Below are 22502 nucleotides of genomic sequence, written 5' to 3'. Positions count from 1 at the left end.
ATCGCTCTTAAAACTGAGCTGAGGGAACTCGTAAATCAGTGAAGGGTCATGGTCTCTGTGAATGCAAGAGACCCACCTTTGAAGAAAATACCTTCTCTAAATATACATCCCAAGAAGAGACGTGAGCACTAGGTGTTCAGACAACTAAGGGGTAATTTTGATGATGGGATGGAGGGAAATCTAAACATGCCTGAGAGATAAATCAGGTTCCTTGTCAGGACGAGAGGGGAAGGAAGGAGGGGCAGGCAAGTCTAAAAGCAGAACCTCCTCTTCTGGTTCATTTCTTTTTTTTTTTTTTTTAATATTTTATTTATTTATTTGACAGACAGAGATCACAAGTAGGCAAAGAGGCAGGCAGAGAGAGGAGGAAGAAGGCTCCCCGATAAGCAAAGAGCCCGATGAGGGGCTCGATCCCAGGACCCCGGGATCATGACCTGAGCCGAAGGCAGAGGCTTTAACCCACTGAGCCACCCCGGCGCCCCTTCTGGTTCATTTCTAATTGCCTTTCTCATCCTTTCCCCAACTTGGTGCAGTTGCTTCTTTGGTTAAGGGTTAGCAACCAAAGGCTGATGATCACCAGGTTGAAAAGATGTTAATCTTGGGCTGTACCTCAGTGGGTCTCGGGTGGTCCTCAGACCTGCAGCATCAGCAGAATCCCTAGGCCTCACCCAGAATTATTGAATCCGAAACTCTGGGTAGTGGAGCCCTGCACTCGACCTTGAGAAAGCCTTCCAGGCGATTTTGGTGCAGGCTGGTTAGAAGCCCTCTGCTGTGACTTGTCTTCATTCAGCATTTCCTTTTATCATTTTAATTTATGATAGTTTCTTACATATTATATACAGTGTACAGTCAGGGTAATCCTCTCTCTTACTCTGACTTCTCAAATTTTTTAAGTTCCTGGCTGATTTTATTATCATTTATATTAGAGTTTGCTTTGGTGGATTTTTAAAAAATTATTTTGGCCCTGTGTTTACAGAATCTGTAAGAATATGAAGGGCTAGCTCACATTTTCCAGGTCCATTTTATTTAATATTATAAGGGAAATTATAAGTTCCAGTGGTATTCAAGAATTTAGAGATTAGGGAAAGGTTCAAGGCATGACATTTCTCAGGGAAAAGGGTCTACAGTAATTTAAATAAACCCAATCAGACTGAGTGGCTGTCAGCAAGAAGCAAGATTTACTGGGCAGTTGACTTTATATATTTTGATCTGATACATTAATTAACCCTCCCCAAATCTATTTAGCAGCTGGTTGTCATTTCCATTAGCGAGAAGCAGCTTGTCCCAAATCTGCTTCGGAGCTCCTGCTGGGCTTGTTTAGCCTCTCAGCTGTGAGACAAAATTCCCAGGTGCCCGCTCAGTGCCCAGGTCTCTAGACCTTGCTATGGGGTGGTTTAAATCCTTCTGCCAGCTCTTGGAATGATTGTAGGCAAGTAATTTAATTCAGTCTTTCTGTCACTGAAGGTAGTCAAGAAGGATTTAAGGATTTATATGCAATAAGAAACATGCTTTAGAGTTTTATCAGTCTAAGCTCTAAGGTAGAGAGGTGGGGGTGAGGGTTGACTGTTTTCACTCATTCCTGACCATTTTCAGCTCCGGGGACATGGTAAATTCTCCCAGCAACTTATATGCAGTGATCAGGCTTCCTTAGTTTTTGGTGCCCTATCACCATGAATAATTTCATTCTCTAAAGTTTTGGAAATTGTCACTGCTTAATTTACTATTCTTATTCTTGTTTTTTTTTGTTCTGTTTTTGTTTTTGTTTTAACTATTTCTGGTTACGGTAGACCCTCACTAGTTTATATAAAGTTCTGTAAATTTGTAGATGATTTTAGGGAAATGGGGTTATTTAAGTAATACCATGTTCAGGTAAATAGAACTAAGTGAAGCCAACTTCATAAAGTTGTGTTAGTTATTGCCCCGCAACTTAATGGCTTAAAACACCTTACATTTATTATTTTCTCCTTCTCTGAATCAGGAGTTCGGGAGTGGAGTGGCTGGGCTGGGTGCTTCTGGCTCAGGTATCAGGAAGTGAGCATCAGTATGTCTTGGGGGTAGTGGTTCTCCGGGCCTGACCGGCGCTGTAGGATCTGCTTCCACTATGGCTCCATCACGTGGCTGGTGAAAAGAGACCCCAGTTGCTCGCCGGCTGTTGGCAGGAAATTTCAGTGCTTCACCTTGTTGGCCTTACATAGGGTCTGCAGTTTGTCCTCCTGACATGGCGGCTGGTTTCCCCAGAGGAGTGATCCTAGAGAGAGCAAGGAGGAAGCTCTTTGCCCTCGACGACCTTCAGAAATTGCATCACTCTGGTATTCTGTTTGTTAGACGTGAGCCGCACACAAGAGGAGTCAAATTAGGCTCTGCCTTTTGAGGGAAAGAATTTAAAAGAATTTTGTGGACATATTTTTAAACTTCTGCAATGATAGACACGGCTATATATTTAGCAAAGACACGTGATTGGCAACAACCAAATTTGTACTTATTTCTTTGTTGTTTAAATGGTATTATAGTTAAAACAGGTGTTACTGCTACTTTATATGTATTCCTAAAAATTCTCATGTTCTCCAAAATTGTAAAATAAAAATAAACGGGTTTATGAGAAAATGCAGTTGGAGGGGGGCAGGACTATAAGTGCGTGCGTCTTTATAACCAGAATACTAACAAAAGTAACGATGGGGCCTCGGGAGATAACCCAGATGGCCATGTGGGCATCCCAGTGTGGCTGGAAGTTGAATTTTAGTTTTAAAGGAATATTAAGCTGCAAAGTAACAGAAGTGAAATGCTGGCTTGTGGGCACTGAGATGGCGTATTTGTTGTGGACTTTTTCCTTTGCTATTAAAAGTTTTAATTCTAGACTAAATCTTTCTGAACCAATAAAATATACATATTAAAGTGACACGATTCCCCTATTTACAATCATGTGAGCTAGTTGGTATTAATGAATCACAGTATTGTAGCAAAACAGACTGTAGTTTCCCCTAAATAAGTAAATATTTCTCTTCTAATTATTTATTTAGTAAATTCCCTGCTGACAGACAAGACTGAAGGAGACTTCAGTCGCTTTGCTGTGGTCAGTCTCTGTCTCAGCTTGACATACTTGCTTTTGCTGTCTTTCCCCTCGGATGGAGTAAGACGTGCCTTAGACCTGTAGGAAATTAGCTTAACATTTCTAAAATAAAAGTCTTAACAACTGATCCAGCTTTGAACTGGTAGTCATTGGTTACTTGGTGTTGTCAGTATTTATTAAGGCATAGAACACTTGGAATTCCTCTGAACTGAGAAGCTTGAGAATGGCAGGGAGAGATCAAACTCATTCTTATATCATAAAATAAGGAAGTTTGAGGCAGAGGAAGCTGCATCTGGTGGCTACCCAGGTATGCGGTGCGTTTTCATCTCCATACTCTCCAGAGCCCTATTTGTACACAGCAGGTCCTGAGGAGGGGTCTACTGGGACACCTGGAGGGGGAGGGGAGCAGACCACAAGGAGATTGAATCACTCAGAACAAGATGAGGAGGGGGATAATTCAGACTGGGATGTTTAGGGCTTTCCAAGGACAGACTGAGCTTACCATTAGGCTCCAGAACTATTCAGGCCCTTTGGGAATTTTTCTAATGAAAGAATAAAAAGCCTAACTCTGTTCATGTCTCCATACTCTTCAGTATATTTGTCCCTTCTGGAACGTGTAGTCCACTCTATCTGGTGATTTGTTCTGGGGCTTCCTCTCGGATTTTTGTGGTGCTGGGAGAATGGAAGGGCTATCTTTATGTACTTCTGTTGGCTTTTTGTTCAGTCTGTGGTGACCCACAGAGCTACATAAATGTGGCAGGTTAACAGGTGTCCTGGAAGCCACTCTTGGATGTGGCTAAATAAAATGTCTCCTTGTTTGCATTCATTAGTATGTATGTAAGTGTGTGTGTGCGCACGCACGCGTGTATTCATACAGGCACGCTCCTGCCTATTTATATTCCTCCTTAGTGTATGTTAGTTTCTTACATTTGTGGAAATTGGGTTTTCGGAAGTGGTAATCTTACACTTACCTTCTTCCCTATAAGGACAGTATCATGTAGAAAGGAGCTCTTGGACTGGGAGTCTGAGCATTTTTCTCTCTTGGTAAATGAACTTGTATGGAAGGGGGCAGACGAGTGACCGTGGTCTGACCATCATCACTGGCAGCCTTTGGCAAGTCCTGTGTGATCTGAAGTCTCCTGGTCTTCCTGCCTCTTGGTGGGACATTAGCATCTGGTGACAGAACAAGCCGTGGCGTTCTCAGCTCCCTTGAGGAGGGTGTTAGCAGTGTTTCATTGTTTGCTGGGCACTAAGTTGAAGTTGCTGAACCGCTGTTACACTTCATTCTGGCTCAGTCCCAACAAAATTCTTTAATATGCAGAATCTGTTTTATAAAACATTTGATATACTGGGAGAAAGAGGAAATGAAATTCAAACCTGCTGGTTTTGTTCTTTCTGCCCAAAGGTATGTATTGGGAGGGTTCCAACACTCTGGATCTTTTGAGATCTATTTTTGGTGCCGCTGCTCTTCCTGTTTCCTTTTCTAGTAGGTATTAGACATCTACCAAAACTACTTGGTATTTACGTGAAGTTTTAATATTCTTAAGAATACAGTGTCCCTTGAATATGTTTCTTCAGTTAGCCTTTGGCAACTAGACAAATTTCCAAATAAATACAACCCTTCTGGCTTGGGTCCTCTTCAAGGACACGTGTCTCTCATTAGTTTATTTGTGAGTGTGAGTTTCAGTACTCTTTGCTATTAGGCATTCAGCGTCTGCAACTGGGACTGTGTTGTTCCTTGTTTGTAACGCTGTCATAAAGGAATCACGGTGGTTCTCCCATCCAGTTGATAGGACTTGTCTAAATGTCAGTCGGCCAGATTCATTTCCATCTTGGAAACGAAGACTCTTAACGTCTTTCTCGGCGCTCTCCTTGTCTCCAAGTCTCACTCAGTGCCTCTCTCACTGTCCCTGTGTTCCCTCCATGAGTCACATGCGTGACCACATACCATTCTTCCTAGATTGATGTTCAGTGTATCTTTGAGGACTAGAGGAGCATTTTCTTATTAGGAAAATTATTTTTTTTTTCTCCTCCTTAATAGTAAAAGTGTATTGCATAACTGTAGGAGGAAGAACATCAGAAGTTAATTTCATTAAAACTGATAAGTTTCACTAAATGCTAGATCTTGAATGTTATTTTCCTATCTTAGTCTGTAATATTTTCTTCTTAGTGTACTTAAATTAACTCTGGCCATTTATAAAATCTTGAAGTCATCCCTTTTTTAAATGTTAAAAAAAAATGTGAGGGATATAGAAGGAAATAAAACTTGGGTTATAACAGAGGACTTAAAATGGAAAAAACATTTCTTCATCTAAAATTAAACTGTGTCTGTGGAGTAGATGTGGTAGTTCTTAACCATAAATTGTATTATTGCGGATTTCAGTCTCTCAATTGTAAATTAGACTGTTGCCCAAGAATTATTCTCTGTTGCCCTGGTAGTTTATCTGGTATGCCAGTGAGTTGAAAAAAAGCCCAATTCTAGGGTGCCTAGGTAGGCTCAGTCAGTTAAGTGTCTGCTTTTGACTCGGGTCATGATCCTGGGCTTCTAGGATTGAGTCCCGCGTGGGGCTCTCTGCCCAGCGGGGAGTCTGCTTCTCCCTCTCCCTCTGCTACTCTCTCCCTCCTTCTTTCTCTGTCAAATAAATAAATAAAATCTTAAAAATAAATAAATTTAGGGGCACCTGAGTGGCTCAGTCGTTCATCGTCTGCCTTCGGCTCAGGTCATAATCCCCGGGTCCTGGGATCGAACCCCACATCGGGCTCTCTGCTCCATGGGGGGCTGCTTCTCCCTCTCCCACTCCCTCTGCTGTGTTCCCTCTCTAGCTGTGTCTCTCTCTGTCAAATAAATAAATAAAATCTTTAAATTAATGAATTAACTAATTCATTAATTTAAAGCACCCCGTTCTTTGGACTAAAATGTTTGCTTGTGTTTGTTTCAGGAAAACCTCACAGCTCTGGTAGCTCTGAGCGGATCCAGCTCTCAGGAATGTATAATGTCCGTAAAGGCAAAATGCAGTTGCCAGTGAACCGCTGGACCAGACGCCAGGTCATCCTGTGTGGGACCTGCCTCATAGTATCATCTGTGAAAGACAGCTTGACCGGAAAGATGCATGTTCTGCCACTAATCGGTGGAAAAGTAAGTTTAAAACAAAATACTAACAGGTGTCCCAGTGTCGTTGAGCTTACTTTGAGCCATTTCTGTAACACGGGGTTCGTGGTTTTCACTCATCTGTGGTCCACTTCAGTTCCTGCCACGCTCTGCCTTGGACATCATTGTCGGGTGGTGGAGCCGTTGATGACAGTGCTGCTGGCCCGCAGGAGGCCCCGGTGATCTCACTTGGCTAGTCCATGACAGGCTGGAAAACAGAGCAACTAAAATTCAGTATTACGTTTTAGGCTGTAGGTAATGAATTATTCTTTATGAGTAGACATCTGTTGATAGCTTGAGTACGTACTGTGTGGTATAGTGTAATGATCCTGAAGTCCATGGGTTTAGGACCATTCAAGCACGTGTACCAAAGGTTAGACTCTCTCTTGCATGAATCTTTGATCCAGCTTCGGCACACCTATCTTTCTTTGTGCAGTGACCAGTGAAGTTAGCACTTTTTTTTTTGGAGAGAGGAAGAGAGAGCATGAATAGTGGGAGGGGCAGAGGGAGAGGGAGAAACAGACTCCCTGCTGAGTGTGGATTCCCAACAATGCAAGGTTCTGTCCCAGGACACTGAGATCATGACCTGAGCCAAAGGCAGATGCTTAACTGACTGAGCCATCCAGGTGCCCCCAAATTAACATTTTTTAGTTTGTCAATTTAGCCAGTCATAATTTTTGAATCTGAAATGTTAACTTGTTTCAGAGAAAAGTTGTGATATAGCTGATAGATATTACCCACATGACTAGCTGCTTTTCTTTGGGCCTGATAATTATTTTATTCCTACATTTATAAAATAGAAAGAACCAGATTGCTTGGGAAAATCTTAACATTCTTTTTTTGCCAAATCAATTTATTAATACCCAAGTGTTGGTTGGAGCATCATTACCATAATTATATGTTAGTATTTCCTGATTTTTAAATGATACGAAAGTCTCTTAATAAATGGGAAGGCAAATTTGGATAAAGAAAAGGGTTTTTGAAAACTGGGGACAAATCAAGCTAATATTTTCTTTACCATTTTTCTTCCTGAATGGGCCTGGGAAAGAAGGCAGAACACGGAGGGTATAAATAGAGGGGTTACAACAACAACAACAACAACAACTTTTGTTCAAGTGAACTTTTTAAAGTTGGCAAATGTTTCATCTTCTGGTTCCAGAGATTAGAAATGAATAAGGTAAAAATCAGATATATGCAGTGGTAAATGGCTTCGTTAGTCACCTGCTTTGTAGCAAATTCATTCTTCATTCATAGTTTAAATTAGCTTTCCATATGTAAATAGCCCATGTCAGTTACCCATCCACCTCTCTGCTATTATGCATTCTAATCCTAAAAAGACTAATATTGGATCATTTTTAAAAGATTTTGGCAAGGCTGCCAGGTATATTTAGATCTATTTCAGTCACCTATTTTGAAACCATTACTTAACTTTTGTCTGAACAGTGAAGAATTAGTGGCATCTTATTACTGAAGATTTTGTCCTCTGGATTGAATTCTGAAAAGTTAGTCATCATTATTACTCCCACAGGTCATCATTAAAAATACATATTTAATGTTTGGTGCCCTGTTAGGTCAATAGTCTGTTTCTTTCTTCTCTATGATGTTAGGCATTTGCTAAGGCACATTTAATACAACTATTTATTAAATAATTTCTGTGGGGAAGCCACTTTGCTTGGTGTCCCAGAAATACCAAGGTGGGTAAGTCATCATTCCTGCCTTTGAATTGCTTATAATTTACTCTCCAGAGATGAAGGATGGGCACAATATCTGTTCTAAGAGAGAGGCAGGAAAGTAGTGCAGGAGATGAGTGGAAGGCGAGATTACATTTTCTTGTGGGGAATCAGGGAATTTTGTGATGAAGGAGCTAGCAATTACAGTAAAACTTGAAGGGTGAAAAATCTCTTGACATATGAAGGAGATGGTCAGAAAGATTATTGTGCTCAGAGAAGCAGAGACAGGAAAGCAGTGGAATGTTCAGATAAGGTCAGAAGAACAGAGTTATAATTAGCATTTTCATTCAGAGCTAGAGGCTTGTTTCCCAGGCCTATTATTGGATAGACTTCTACCATTGAATAAATTGAAACAGCTTCCTTTTCTCACAGACCGACCTTGTAAAACATGTTTTGCACTATGCCTTTAAAAATAATTGAGCATGTTAAAAACCAGTCTTTTAAAACCTGTTCACCAAGTTCAGGAAAAATAACTCACTCTTTGCCATCAGAGTTTTCATTAATGTTTATCTGTTCCTCTTTTCATTCTGCTGTTTCATTCTGTTAAAGGAAAAACTAAGAGTAAATGGAAGGTTTTTGTTTTTGTTTCTTAAATATATGAAGAAGAGCTAGAAATGAAGTGTGAGATAGACTGACTGTAACCCAGTAGTAATTGCTATAATAAAATCTGACACACCACTGGAGCGTGATCATTTATTTTACATTTTCAAATGTCCAGTTCCAACTATGAAGTTAAATGAAGCGCTCTTCAAATTTAATTATTGGGAAATAATTATTTAACAGAGAAGTTTCTATTCATTGTACAAGTATTATGTTATATAATTTGTCCTTTAGAAGTTAACATAGATTTTTAGATATAATATTTTAATATTTTACTTAATATTTGCTAACTTATGACACATAATAAGTTGAATAATCGTTAGCCTGCTACTCAGTTTACGAATCATGGCAGTATCAGTATCAGTGTTTCTACCTGTGTTCTCTTTACGTCTGTCCCGTGGCCTCCCCAGAGCCCAGAGGTAGCCACCCATTGTCCTAGAATTTATATTCCTCATTTTCTTTTTTGAAATAAGTTTAATCATGTAACTGTTTTGCTTCTTTTTGAGCTGAGTAAAAATGGTATTGTTCTATCTGTGATTGAATTTTTCCACTCAGTATTGTTTCATAATAAGGTTCTGTGATGCTTGATGTATGTGGTTTTCATTTCTGTATAATGTTTCCCTCGGTAAATGTTCTAAATTCTCATAATTTCTTAAATAATTTTCCTACTGATGGACATTTGGGTTGCTTCTAGTATTTTGTTATTATAAATAATGCTGCTGAATAGTCTTATATTGATATGCCTCCTGGTATGCAAGTAGATTTTCTAGGGCAGTAGTTCTTAACTAGAGTTACTGTGCCCAAAAGGGACATTTGCAAGTGTTTTGATTGTGAAATTATTGAACAGCCAACAAATTTGCTAAGTTATTCTATAATAACAAATCCCTCCCCAGATGTCAGTGACTTAACATAACGGCTTTTTTCTCATTCCCCTAAGTGCCCACTGTGGATTAGTGGAGATTTCTTTTTTCTCATAACTGTCCAGGGACCCAGCCTGATGGAGGCTCTGCTTTCTTAAAGCATTTGGAACATGCAACCTTCTTTTTGTGCTTGGGCAGGGGAAGAATGTCACTTCTGCTCATGGCTCATTGGCCAGAACTAGTCACATGACTTCACCTTAATTGCAGAGGGTCTGGAAAATGTGGAAAGTAGATGGTGTTTGGTTAATATTAATATATTTGGTGCAAAGGGAAACTATTGGCATTTATGGGGAAGGGGCTCAGAATAAAATGTCACAAAGTGTATTAGTGCTGCACCATGTACAGTGAGCTGTTTAATTTGAAACCCTGTGATAAATAACCTCGTTGAGAAATGCTGCTCTTACATGTGGACTTAGGAATGCAGTTGCATGTACATGTAGGGCATATACACATGCTCCAAGATTATATCAAATTGTTTTCCAAAGTTGATGCACCATTTTACACTCACATCAGTGTACAAGTGTTCCTGTTTCTCTACATCTTCACCAAATTTTATTGAGGTACAATTGACATACAGTAGACTGCTTTTTTTTTTATAGTAATTTGATAACAGTACAGATAGCTAAATACACTCATTAAGCCATTGCCACAGTGAAGAAAATGATACACCCTCAGAAGTTTCCTTGTGCTCTTTTGTACCCCTTTCCTCCCATGCTTTCCTTCTCACTTTCCCCCATCCTCTAGGAACCACTGGCCTGATTTCTGTTAATATTGATTAGTTTAAATGGTATTTTTAAAGAATTGTATTTCCTCTTTCGTGAATAGAAATGCAGTTGTCTTTTGAGTATTGATTTTATATCTAGCCACCTTGCTAAATTTTCTATATTTATATTTTCTATATTTATTCTAATATATCTGTAGATTGTTTAGAGTTTACTATGTAGCTAATCGTGTAATATTTAAATAATGACAATTTTCCTCCTCCTTTAATACGTTTTTGGTCTTACTGTAATGGCCAGAACTCTAGTATAGTATTGAATAGAAGTAGTAGATATTTGTCTTCTCAGAGATCTTAAAAAGAGTGGTATATCATCATTTAACACTGAAGTTTGCCTTAGATGTTTGATAGATACCCTTTGTCAGCTAAGACAAAGTTGTTGTGTTCTTAGTTTGCTAGGAGTTTTTATTATGAATGATAAATCAGTGGTGAATGTTACCAAATGCTTTTTCTGCAGCTGTGGGATGATCATATGGTTTTCTTCTTTGACCTGTTAATGTGATTAAAGATTTTATAGTTCCAATAATGTTAAACTATCTTGCCTTTCCTGAGGTAAATCCAGTTTGCTCTTTATAGTTTGTTCTTGATAGTTTAAAAAAATTTTTTCAATTCAGTTAATTAACATATAATGTATTATTTTTTTTCAGGGGTATGGGTCTGTGATTCATCAATCTTATATAATACCCAGTACTCATTACAACACACACCCTTTCCAGTGTCCATCACCCAGTTACCCCAACCTCTCCACTCTGCTCCCCTCCAGCAACCCTCAATTTGTTTCCTAAGATTAAGAGTCAAAAGATTTTATCATTTATTTGAGAGAGCACAAGCCAGGGGCGGGGGAGGGGAGGCAGAGGGAGAAGCAGACTGCCCACTGAGCAGGGAACATGACCTGGGGCTCAATCCCAGGACCCTGAGATCATGACCTGAGCTGAAGGCAGCTACTTAACCAACTGAGCCACCCAGGCGCCCCTTGATGTATGTATTTTTTTGTTGTTGTTGTTGTTTTCTTTTTGTATTTCTGGATTCTACATGTCTGTATTTTTTTCCCCCAGTATTTCTGAATCCTGATGCAACATTTTGTTCAAGATAAGTGTTCGTAACTGAGACTGGCCTCAAATTTTCCTTTCTGTTACTGCTCTGATGATCTGTTCTTGGTTATAAAATATGTTGCGGTATTTTTCTTCATTTTTTTGTTTGGTGGATGAGTTTGCACAAGTTTGGAAAGATCTGTTTCATGGAATTTTGGTAGAATTCATCTATAAAACCATATGGGTGTGATATTTCTTGAGAAAAAAAATTTAATACTCAGTTTCTTTAATGGTTATAGGACTATGTAGGCTTCTAGTTTTTTTGTGTGTGTGAGTTAGTGTTAGTAAAATATATTTTCCTAAGATTTTGGCACAAAATTGCTTAAAATGTTCTTTTAAATCTCTGCTTAATCTGTAGTCTTGTCTCTCTTACATTATTAATGATGTTTGTATCATTATCTTTGTTATGATTTCATTGACCTATATCAGTCAACCTTTGATTTTGTTAGCCTTTTCAAAGAACCAGTATTTTATTAATGTTCATGTTCTCTGTTGTATATTTGGTTTCCATTTCACTAATTTCTGCTTTTTATTATCACCTTTATTCTACTTTGAGTTTATTCAGTTTTTGGTATGGTATTTTCCCCCCTAGGCTCTTTTTTTTTTTTTCTCTCTCTCTCTCTCTCTCTCTTTTCTTCTTCTTCCTCTTTTTTTTTTTTTTTTTAAATTAACATATAACGTATTATTTGTTTCAGGGGTACAGGTCTGTGATTCATTAGTCTTACACAGTTCTAGAACTCACCATAGCACATACCCTCTCCAGTGTCTATCACCGAGCCACCCCCATCCCCAGGTTCTTGATACACATATCAATGAAAACAATTTTCTGCCTTCTTTTCTAATATGAGTATTTAAAATTATAATATTTCCCCTATGTATTGCTTTCATTGCATTCCATAAATTTTGATATGTAGTACTTTCTTAATGGTTTAGTTCTAAGAATATCTAAATTTTTTTTAACTTATTTAGAAGTATGTTACTGGTTTTCTAAGTATACTTGGGTTTTAAATTATTGACATCTAACTTCTAATTGCATTTTGGTCCTAGAGCATAGTCTGCGATACTCATCTTTTTGAAAATTGTTTATACTTCCCTTGTGACCAGTGATCATTTTTGTAAGTGAAGCATAGGAGCTTGTGTGGTGTCATGTTACATTATTATCTAGACTTTTCCTCCTTAGGAGGAATTTACTGGGAGTGGAAATTTGATTTGACTGTATGACTGCCTTATTAGAACTTGAAGGGCTAATTAGGACTCTTGGTAGGGTTTTATTTCATGTTAATCTCAATTTCATGTTAAATTTTTAAAAACTTAACATGCTTGAAGTCTTTTTCCGAAAGATTATAATTCAGAGTAATAGAAAAGTTCCTTAAAGTAGAAAACTTATCTGGAATAAAAATCCTTAAGTAAAATATTAAGTACAGCTCCGCCCAAAGGAAGAAAGAACCTTAGCACCCTGTTGTGACGATAGAGAAAGATAGGAAGGGAGTCTGTTCCAATTTAAACAGGAAGAAGAGAATTTCGTTCTTGTGGGGAAATCTAAAGATAAAACTCCCCATTTTCTATTTCCTCGTAATTCAGATTGGTTAGTCAGACTCAGGATCTTAACACATTTTAAGTGTTAAGAGGAACGTGTGTAGGGAAAGCTGCAAATCTCTTCAGGCTCAGTGGCCCAAGGTATGGTTCATGAACTATGTACATGGTCTGTTTTCCTGACTCTTTTTGTCTCTGTTTGATTTTATAGGTAGAAGAAGTGAAAAAGCACCAGCACTGTTTAGCATTTAGCTCCTCTGGACCCCAAAGCCAGACTTACTACATTTGTTTTGATACATTCACAGAGTATTTAAGGTGGCTTCGACAAGTTTCCAAGGTAAGTGCTTACCTGAGAACATTGTTCAGCTTTTAGCTGGCTACAGTTTCTCTCTGCTTTACCCAATTCCAGAATGTAGTATTATACTTTTTTTAGATACTGCTAGTAGTTTGCACTTCTTAGTTCTGTCAAAGCTCATTTTGGCTGAAGAGTAGCCAATGAAAAATGTCCGAAATGTTTCATTTGTTAGGTTTTGTTTATCCTAAGGGGAAAGAAAACAGATCAGTGAGTAGATTAGCATTACTGTCTTAATGTTAGAGGTAAGGGACATCAGCTAAGAATATTTAAGGGACTGACCCAGGGTAGAACAACTGTAAAACCACAAAATACCCAAAGAATTACTACAAATTTCCCCTCTTCCTCTATTTTTTTCATATAAGTGGTTTATTCTGTGCCATCTCCTTTTCACCTGTTCAGCTTCTGCCTTTCAGATGGCTTACTTTCTTTTCACATCTTTATTATTTTGACCATTTTATAGTCCCCTAATTAGATTACCATGAGCAATGAAACAGTATACTTGTGTGTGTGTGTGTGTGAGAGAGAGAGAGATGGAAGCTAGAGTAACACGATGAATAAGATAAATAAGTGTTGGTATTTCAGGTACTTTGTGTGAAGATGGTTTTACACCACATTTATAGAACTGTGTGTAAAATGGGTGGATTATAGTATTTGGTGCCTTGGTTTTGGGTGTGTTTATGAAATTATGAAACCTCTCTTGGGTGTAGAACCATTACTTTGGAATTTGCTTTCATATTTTTGAATTTGCTATCCAAGTTCAGTATGATTCAGACTGCTGTATGATGATGTAATTATTTATCAAGTGAATGAATAGGACATAACTTTGTAAAACAGTTAATAGAAAATTCAAGAATAACGTCTAGAAAGACATTCTGAAATACTGGCCACGCTTGAATTATCAGGTAAAAACTGTGTCCTCTGATGATGCCATACACTTAAAAACATTAGTTTCCCCTCCTTTCAGAGAAGCAGCAATGGGCAGAATTTGAATTAATAGGACTCAGAGGATTCTTCTACCCTGGTAGGCAAGTGAAAGGGCAGCACCCTGCTAGAGAAAATGGGAAAGATGACATTTCTTCTGCAGACGTCCTTGTAGAGTTAATGTGGTATTAGAGGCAGTAAGTACATCTGTCTAGTCGTTTTAAAATTACTTTTGTGGTTGCAAATGTGAGGAGACAAGTATTAAAGAATACTGTGCTTTTATATTTAAGTGTTTGCATGGGTTTAAGGCACTAAGTCAACAGCCTACACTCTGCTTTATTCAGAATAAAATGCCAAAATGTGGTCAGAGTGCATTAAATTTCTTTCTATATGAAGATGTTGATTTTTTAAAATAAACTTTTTATTTTGGAATAATTTTCTGTTTACAAAAAAGTTGTAAAGATAGTACAGGGAGTTTCCACATAGCCCCACCCAGTTTCCCAAGCATCTTCCATTACCATGATAGATTTGCCAAAGCTAAGAAACCAATATTAACACATTACTCTGAACTATCAAACTCCAAGATTTACTTGGATTTTACTAGTTTTTCCATTAATGTCTTTTTCCATTTCCAGGGTTTAATCCAGGGTACCGCATTGCATTTGACTGTCATGTCTCCTTTGTCTCCTCTGGTCTGTGAGAGTTTTTCAGTCTTCCTATGTTTTTTTAATGACCTTGACAGTTTTGAAGAGTATTGGTCAGGTATTTTGTAGAATGTCCAATATGGAGATGTTTTGATCTTTTAAATCAAATGCAGTGTCATAGTGACCTGTTTTGCATTCTTTTTGGAACAGGTCAGAGGTATAAATTCTTAAAACATGGATAAAGATCTAAATAAATATATGTAAATTATTGAGCTTACCAATGACACATTGTTTTGATTGAAACAATAATAAAAAAAGATTAATAGGTATTAAGTTTAATAGTCTTTTATATTAAACATCCACACAATTGATAAGTCACTGTTCTAAAGCTAGCAAGCATTTATTAAGCACCTACTGTATGTCACTTGTGTGTTCTATGTCCTGGAATATAGAAGAGAATAAGTCTAATTACCCTCTCTTGGAAGCACTTACTTTGGGGGAAAACAAATGATAAATAAGTAAACGCACAAAGAAAACATCAAATAATCACAGTGCTGTAATACAAGTTATTATGGCAGAGAATAATGGAGGAGGAATAATTCTTTCTGAGGAGGGGACGTTAAAACTGGAACTTTAAGGAAAGAAGTATTTGAAGATGTTATGGGAGTTTTTTGAAGATGTCATGGGAGGAATTCTCCAGCAGAGAAGAGAGTGGGAGAGGGCTGAGACTGGACCAAGGGATGTGCAGTCAGGGAAGGCAGGGGTCTTACGTTACGGACCAGGGTAAAGAGTCTGGATCCTATTCTTGACACGATGGCAAGCCATTTAAAAGAGCTGTCTTCCGGAAAGTTGCGGCATCTGACTTCGCTGTTGTGGAGGATGCGGAGGGAGGGAGGCGGGGTTTGGCTGGCGGGAGGCTCTTGTGGCTTTTAGGCAAGAGATGAGAGAAGAAACCGAAAAAAGTGGATAGGTGTGTTTTGGGATATGTTTTGAAGATTGAGTGACAGGATTAATGATAGTTACATACCAAGCATGAGGAAAAGGTTAGAATAAAAAATGGCTTCTAGGTTCTGCTTTGAATGAGGAGGTAAATGGTAGCCTCAGTCAGAAACCATAGCACTAATTGGACTTTTTATATTGGCACCTTTAAAACAATGGCCAAACACAGTTTTTTAACTTCAAAGAGTTTGTTTCTAGAGAGACAGCAAAGAGGTGAGGCAGAAGAGTGGATTATGAAATGTCTCTTTAATGGGGTGTGGAAATTGTTGATTTCTAAGTTGTGGTTGGTGATCGTAAAGGTCACGTGTTAGCTTGGTTAGTAGTCTTCACTGTTGCCGGTTGGGCGATAGACCATCTCCAGGGTCTAATAGGAGAGTGTGTCTGGAACGAGGTGCTCTCTCTCTCTCTCTGATCATCCAAACCATGAACAGACTCAGGGCCAGGCCTCTCAGGAGGAGAAGGCGGAGGCTAGGAGGAGAACTGTGACCGAGAAGGTGATGGTGACGGGGTGGACGACTGGTGGTGTCTGTTTCCTCTTCACTGATGGTCGTACGGCTGTTAGAGAGGGACGGATGTGTCATGCGGCCGCAAGCAGAAGATCATTCACAAGTGTACACGGACACAGCGAGGCTGCAGCTTGCGTTTCACACAAGGGTGGGTGGGTGCTTCCAGGAGGGAATGTAAGCTAATTACCTTAAATTACTAGTATTATTAAGTAGTTAACTAGTAGTTGGCTGGTATTAGTAAGAATGAATTCAAATTAGAATCTGAACTTCCTTTCCCTTCAGTAAGGCTCTGAATGTTTGCAGAAGCCAAATAGTGTGGGAGTGAGGAGTTTGGGTTTCAAACTAAGGCCGATGTAGATTCTGCCATTCACTGGCCCTGACACTGTCGAAGCTTCTAAAGTTTAGGCCTTTTCATTTGGTAAAGGGAATAGGAATAGTCCTTACCTCTTAGGGCTTAGGTCAAATATGTGCATGGTAGACTTATCCTGGCACATCTAGGTTGTGTGTATGAGAATGAATAAATACATGAAACAGTTTCATGGCCATCATTCCTGCTGTTATCACCAATTGGCCAGATAATCTTTTTTTTAAAGTACTACCTGTTTTTATATTTACTTTAAGCAGATAAAGACACACATATGCTTGGTTTATCGGAACAAAGGACTTTTTGCTGTTCTTAACAGCCATAGCAGCCTTTTGGGGTAACAGAACTTGGGATGGCAGACACTGGGGAGAAAGATTTCTTCCTGAAAAGTCAGGGGTTAGGGACAGAGGGCAGAACATCTTGCTAAATGTATATTTTAGGTACACTGCCTTTCCTTTCTCCATTCTTAAACACCAGATACACATTTCAAAGGTTTTTAGAAGTTGTTATGGTTAGTGAATTAAAGGAGAAATGAGTTATAAGGTGCTGGTTGTAGAGCTTAGATATTCTGTAAGAAATCAGGGTGAGAGCTCCCTATTTGGATATGGATCCCATATAAAACAGCCATGCTCTTCTTTAAACTTCATCTATTAAGGGTGGTCCTGTGATCTGATCTTTTTCTTTAATCCAGCATCCTGGGAGAGCAGGTTGGGGCTACTGGCGAGAGGATGCTGAAAAGCTCTGTCCGTCGGGGAGTATGTGCTTGTGGGGAATTTGGAGTGGCCAGAACTGACTTTTACGAGCTACTGTACTTCCAGCTTCTGTTGCCACCGCCTCTGTTCTTCCTCATGTCTGCAAGCATCAGGAAGTTACGCAGTTTAGTCGTTCAAGGTTATGTGGAGACTTTCTTTTTCTTACTGAGAAACGCAGCATAGAATGGATTGTCTGTACATCCTAATGTTTATTTTTTTCTCTTTATTGATTATCTTTTAATCTTTTTTAAAATTTAAGTTCAAATTATTAACATATAATGTGTTGTTAGTTTCAGAGGTACAGACTGATTCATCAGTCTTCTGTAACACCCAGTGCTCATCACATCACGTGCCCTCCTTAGTGTCCATCACCCTGTTACTCTGTCCCCCACCCTCAGTTTGTTTCCTAAAATTAAGAGTCTCTTATGGTTTGTGTCTCTCTCTGATTTTGTCTTGTATTATTTTCCCCTCTTTTTCCTATGATCTTCTGTTTTGTTTCTTAAATTCACACGGGAGTGAGATCATTTGATAATTGTCTTTCTCTGATTGATTTATTTTGCTTAGCAGTAATATCCTCCAGTTCCATCCACATTGCAAATGGCAAGATTTCATTTTTGTTTGATGGCTGAGTAGTATTCCATTGTACATATACCCCATATCTTCTTTATCCATTCATCTGTCGTACATCTTAATGTTCAAATGAGATTCATTTTGATAAGAATCTGAAAGAAAAACAACAGAAAGAAATATCTGAGTTTCTGATTTTTAATGACCATCCCCACCTCATTCTGGGTAGGAGGACAAAGAGAACCAATTCCAATGATTTTTAAATTAAAAGGAATTAGATAATTAATTTAAAAGGGAAATCCTTTATTTTCAGTTTATGCTTCTGGACTTAGCGAAAAGAGAAGTGTTAATCTTCTAATTTGTTTCATTTGATTTGGGGAAAATTTATAAAGTGTATAAATTTATAAGAATTTATATTAGATATGTTCTACCACAATAGGCCTTTATATACTTATTATTTTTAAAATTTAATCCTAGCACTTACTATTGCTTGCAAAAGTAATACCCAAGGCACTTCTTTGGAGTTTTTGTTTTGGGTGGGCGTTAGCGGTAGTTACTGTGAAGAAAACAGCTCCTTTGGGAGGATTACGATATTGATTGTAAAGTCATCCCCAAAATATTAACGCATGACATGCTTTAAAAATTCGGTAAACACCCCCTTGTATGCAATGTAAAAAAGGGCTCTGTTGGCTCAGCACGGGTGCATGTCTTCAGTATGTTTTCTGAGCAGTGGGAGGAAGGCTGGGCTTGGTGGAAGGCTGGGCTGGGCTTGGAGAGAGGAAGGGGAGCTGCGGAAGAACTCCCACCAAACACACGGGTGACATTATAGAAACGTTGACCTTGACGTCTATCTTTGTGGCCCACTTTTTGGAAGGCATTAGTTTTGGACATGTTGATTCATCCTGTGAATTCTTTTCGCAGATAATCTTTATGCGAGTCTATAGCCTGAGCATACTTGATTTTTTATTAAACGTTAGTTACTTCTACAGCACTGTATTGTCCCAGTTTACAGTCTGTTTCTTTATTTCAGAGAAGACTTAAAAAGTGGGGATTCGGATCATGGATTGGGTGTTGTGCATGAATATGTCTCTAACTTTTTATTATGGAAAATGTCAGATGTTTAGAAGCGGACATAATAGTGTAGTAGCAGCTGCGTACCTGTGACCCACCTTCTGTAATTATCGGCCGTGAGCACTTGTGTTATGCGTGTATGTTATATGGCCCTTCCTGACTAACTCACACCCCATCGGGCAGCATAGCTTGTGTACGCGTCTCCCTCCGTGTTGATCAGGGGCTGACCTGGTGGCATTTTCCAGGGGCTGTGGCTACCACAGGGACTCTCTCTCCTGTCTTTCTTCCAGTATTAACTGTAGTATAATATTTATTCAAAGCCTCTTGTTTTTTGTTTTGTTTTGTTTTTGTCACTGCAGTGAACTTTTTGGTTGCCTCGATATATTGGGTTCCCTCCTAATACAAATAGTGTAGGCAAGTCAGGGCCACATTTCATGCTGAATTAAAGATCACATGAAGTAATGAGTAAATATCACCCCTTTAAATAAGAATAAAGTATATGGTGAATCTCAAATGAACTTTTGCTTTCATGTGCTTAAAAATAGTGTTTTTTTCACTCCAGGATTTCACTCCAGGAATACTTCCCTAACTACTTGAGTCCAGTCATTCTAATGTAATAGGATTAAGGTTTCCAACAGGAAGATTTATGTCCTTAGAGCTGCAAGGAACCCTGTGAGATTAGGTAGTCATCTTTTACACATTATTTGCCTCTTAATTTGAAGTGTAGATTAGGGAGTATGCTGCTTTTTGTCAGCATGATTTGAAACCTGTCTTTTAGGGATTGTGCTGTAGTTGTTTACGCTGAGTTAATGATGATAAGAGGCTTTGCTCTCAACACATTTCTGCTAAGAAATTCGGGCTTTTTTTGGTTTGTTTTTTTGTTTTTATTGGTGTTCATTTGTTTGTTTTTTAGAAACTTTCACTTCACATTTTATACCTATTCTTTAGATAGAGAATTAAGGACCATTTGACCAAGGACAGTCCAGCAGATCTGTGGTAGAAGCTTAAGTGAAACTGTGTGACATGGGTTTTAGCTTATACTATATCACCCCATCTCAAGGAATTTGTTCTTGTACCAACTCTGTAGTGAAGATGTGAGAAAAATTTGGAAACTCAGTATATGAGCTGTTTGGGTACACGAAGACTTCAAGGGGGTAATGGGCAAATTGAGTTCTGAAGGATGGATAGGAGTTCAGTACAAAGACAAGAAGGGAAGGGCATTTCAAGGAGAGGTATAAAGTAGGTACAAAGGTACAGCTGTGTAAAATGTGAAAATATAGTCATATCACAGTTGTCTGAGCGGCATGAGAAATAAAAAAAATAGAAGCTAACTAAAGTTTAAAAAGTACTGGCCTGTCTAGATTGTTTCCTGCTAGGTCCATGTCATTTCCTGGGGGAAATTCAATTATAAGTTATCAAATATGATAACTAACTTTCTAACATAGTAATGGATTTGTTACATAAAAGTTCATGTTAGTTCATGTTATGGAATCTTTCCTTATTATGGATATGAGCAACAATTTATGAAATTAGGAAATTTAGGAATTCTGCTTTGAATTTAAGCTAATGAAATATTTTAGATTGCATTAAGTTTTGTTTTTGTACTACATAAAACTGTGATTAGGTTAGTAAAAATACTAAGATGCTCTCTTTGTGGTTATAATTATGCTTCATCTTATTTCCACATTGCTAATCCTGTCTATTCTTTTTTCCTGTGGCAACTACTGGTTCTGAAATCTTAGTTAACATATTCTTAAAGGAGGGGTTTTTCCTTGAATCTGAGTCATTTCAGTTTAAAGCCGTTACATTTTATTTTCTCCAAAGTTTTATAATCTAATTTTATGCACTATAAAAAAAAATACCTAGATTGTTTACCATTCCCTAACAAAAGAGGCATACGTTTGTGAGACGCTGCCGGCTCCTGCATTAACTGGGTAAAACTGATTTCCTGTGTCTCCATCTTGCCTCTCTGGGTCTTCTCACCCCCTCCCCTTTCTTCTGCACTTTTGTTGGAGTTACTACACAGTTGCCCTGAGAGACGTGGGGCGGGAGGGAGAGAAGAAGGAAGATGGATTCCACTCTTTCTTGATGCTGGACGCTCTTCTAGGCTCAACTTCTAGTTCAGGGTCTCAGCAAATGGAAGAAATGTATTCCTCATGTGGATTTTATCTGTATATTTTTACCACCTTTAATAAAATGCATTCTCCATGTCAAGCGAGGGCCTTACAGCTGTGTTTTAAAGTTGCAACATAGTATTTTAAGATTGGAAAGGGCCCTTGTAGAATAGGCACCAAAAACATAATATTACCTGTTGTAGTTTTCTGGAATAATTATCTTTACAATTATTTGGTATTTTCTTTGAAAGTGTTCTTTAGTTTAACCTTAAATTGTGGCCACAATCAAGTGCTCTTACTTCAGAGACTTAAATTCAAGATTCAGAAAGGACCTTCTGGACTCCCAGACTTCTTCCCTTCTAAAAATGTCTACAGTGTTTCAGACACTTGTAGTGTCTGACCAGACAGTTCTTCCTTCTCAGAGAGATGAAGTCTCTACCCTGTGGCTTCAACCCACTGATCCAGGTTTGGTCTCTGGTATAACACAGGATAATTCTGTTCGATAGCCTCTGAATACTGAAGTTACTATGATTTCCATGCCCTCTGCCACCCCTTAGCGGTCTGTTTTCGGGAGGAGCATCTCTGGTAGTTCCAGCAAGTCCCTCTGTCATGTGGTTCCCGGTCCCTACTTCAGCTTCCTGTGGGCGTATCTCGTTTATCCATGGCGGTACTTGCGATGCCAGCCCATGAGCCCGGAGGCTATGACCCTCATTTCCTTGCTTCACATACTCAGTCCAGAGTGAATCAGTTATTCCTTCGTGAGGTCAACGCCAAATAAAACAATTTTTGTTTTTACCACCAACTTGTTGATGTATTTTGTTCATAAAATCACTTCGCCTGATGAATTGATCTAGCAGTGACTGCAGTAATGCCAGTAGCAATAGCTCAGGTTTTGGTGCCTTTTTCTGTGTGCCAAGCACCCTTCCAGCTGCTTTAATCAACCCCGTGAGGTAAGCACTCACTAGACTCTGCCACATGAGGCTTCCCAGAAGAGAGCAATAAGTCTGGAGGAGACACTGTCACATCTCCGTTTTGCAGATGGGGTCACAAAGGTGGGAGGTGTCCAGTCCCGCTTTATGCAGGAAGGGCTGCTCCCTTGCTCTTTTCTCTATAATTGTGCTTCCAGTGTTTAACAGTGGCCCGAGGGGACCGAACAAACCAAGACTCAAATAACAACTGAAATGTCCTGAAAATGTCAAAGGGAAGTACTTCACCTACACAGTTGTCCGCTGAGTCCGGGCAGCTCCGTGTAGAAGAAGGGTGGTTTGTCACCCAGTCTGTAGTGCAGGGTATGCAGCCAGGGGCGTGAGTGCGACCCCCAGTGCTCTGATCGTCGGACTTC

General features: G+C 38.9%; 1 protein-coding gene across 1 annotated transcript in view; it reads left to right on the top strand.

Moving 5' to 3' along the window:
* The window catches only part of PHLPP1 (PH domain and leucine rich repeat protein phosphatase 1), a 206032-nt gene that overhangs the window by 96700 nt on the left and 86830 nt on the right, over positions 1-22502 (top strand). The window contains exons 2-3 of the mRNA XM_059140758.1: positions 6007-6203; positions 13079-13204. Coding sequence (XP_058996741.1) covers positions 6007-6203; positions 13079-13204 — 323 coding nt within the window. The remainder of the gene's footprint in view (positions 1-6006; positions 6204-13078; positions 13205-22502) is intronic.

This window comes from Mustela lutreola, chromosome 11, assembly GCF_030435805.1.
Source record: "Mustela lutreola isolate mMusLut2 chromosome 11, mMusLut2.pri, whole genome shotgun sequence".
NCBI classification, from domain to species: Eukaryota; Metazoa; Chordata; class Mammalia; order Carnivora; family Mustelidae; genus Mustela; species Mustela lutreola.
This window is presented reverse-complemented; position numbering and strand designations above follow the sequence as displayed.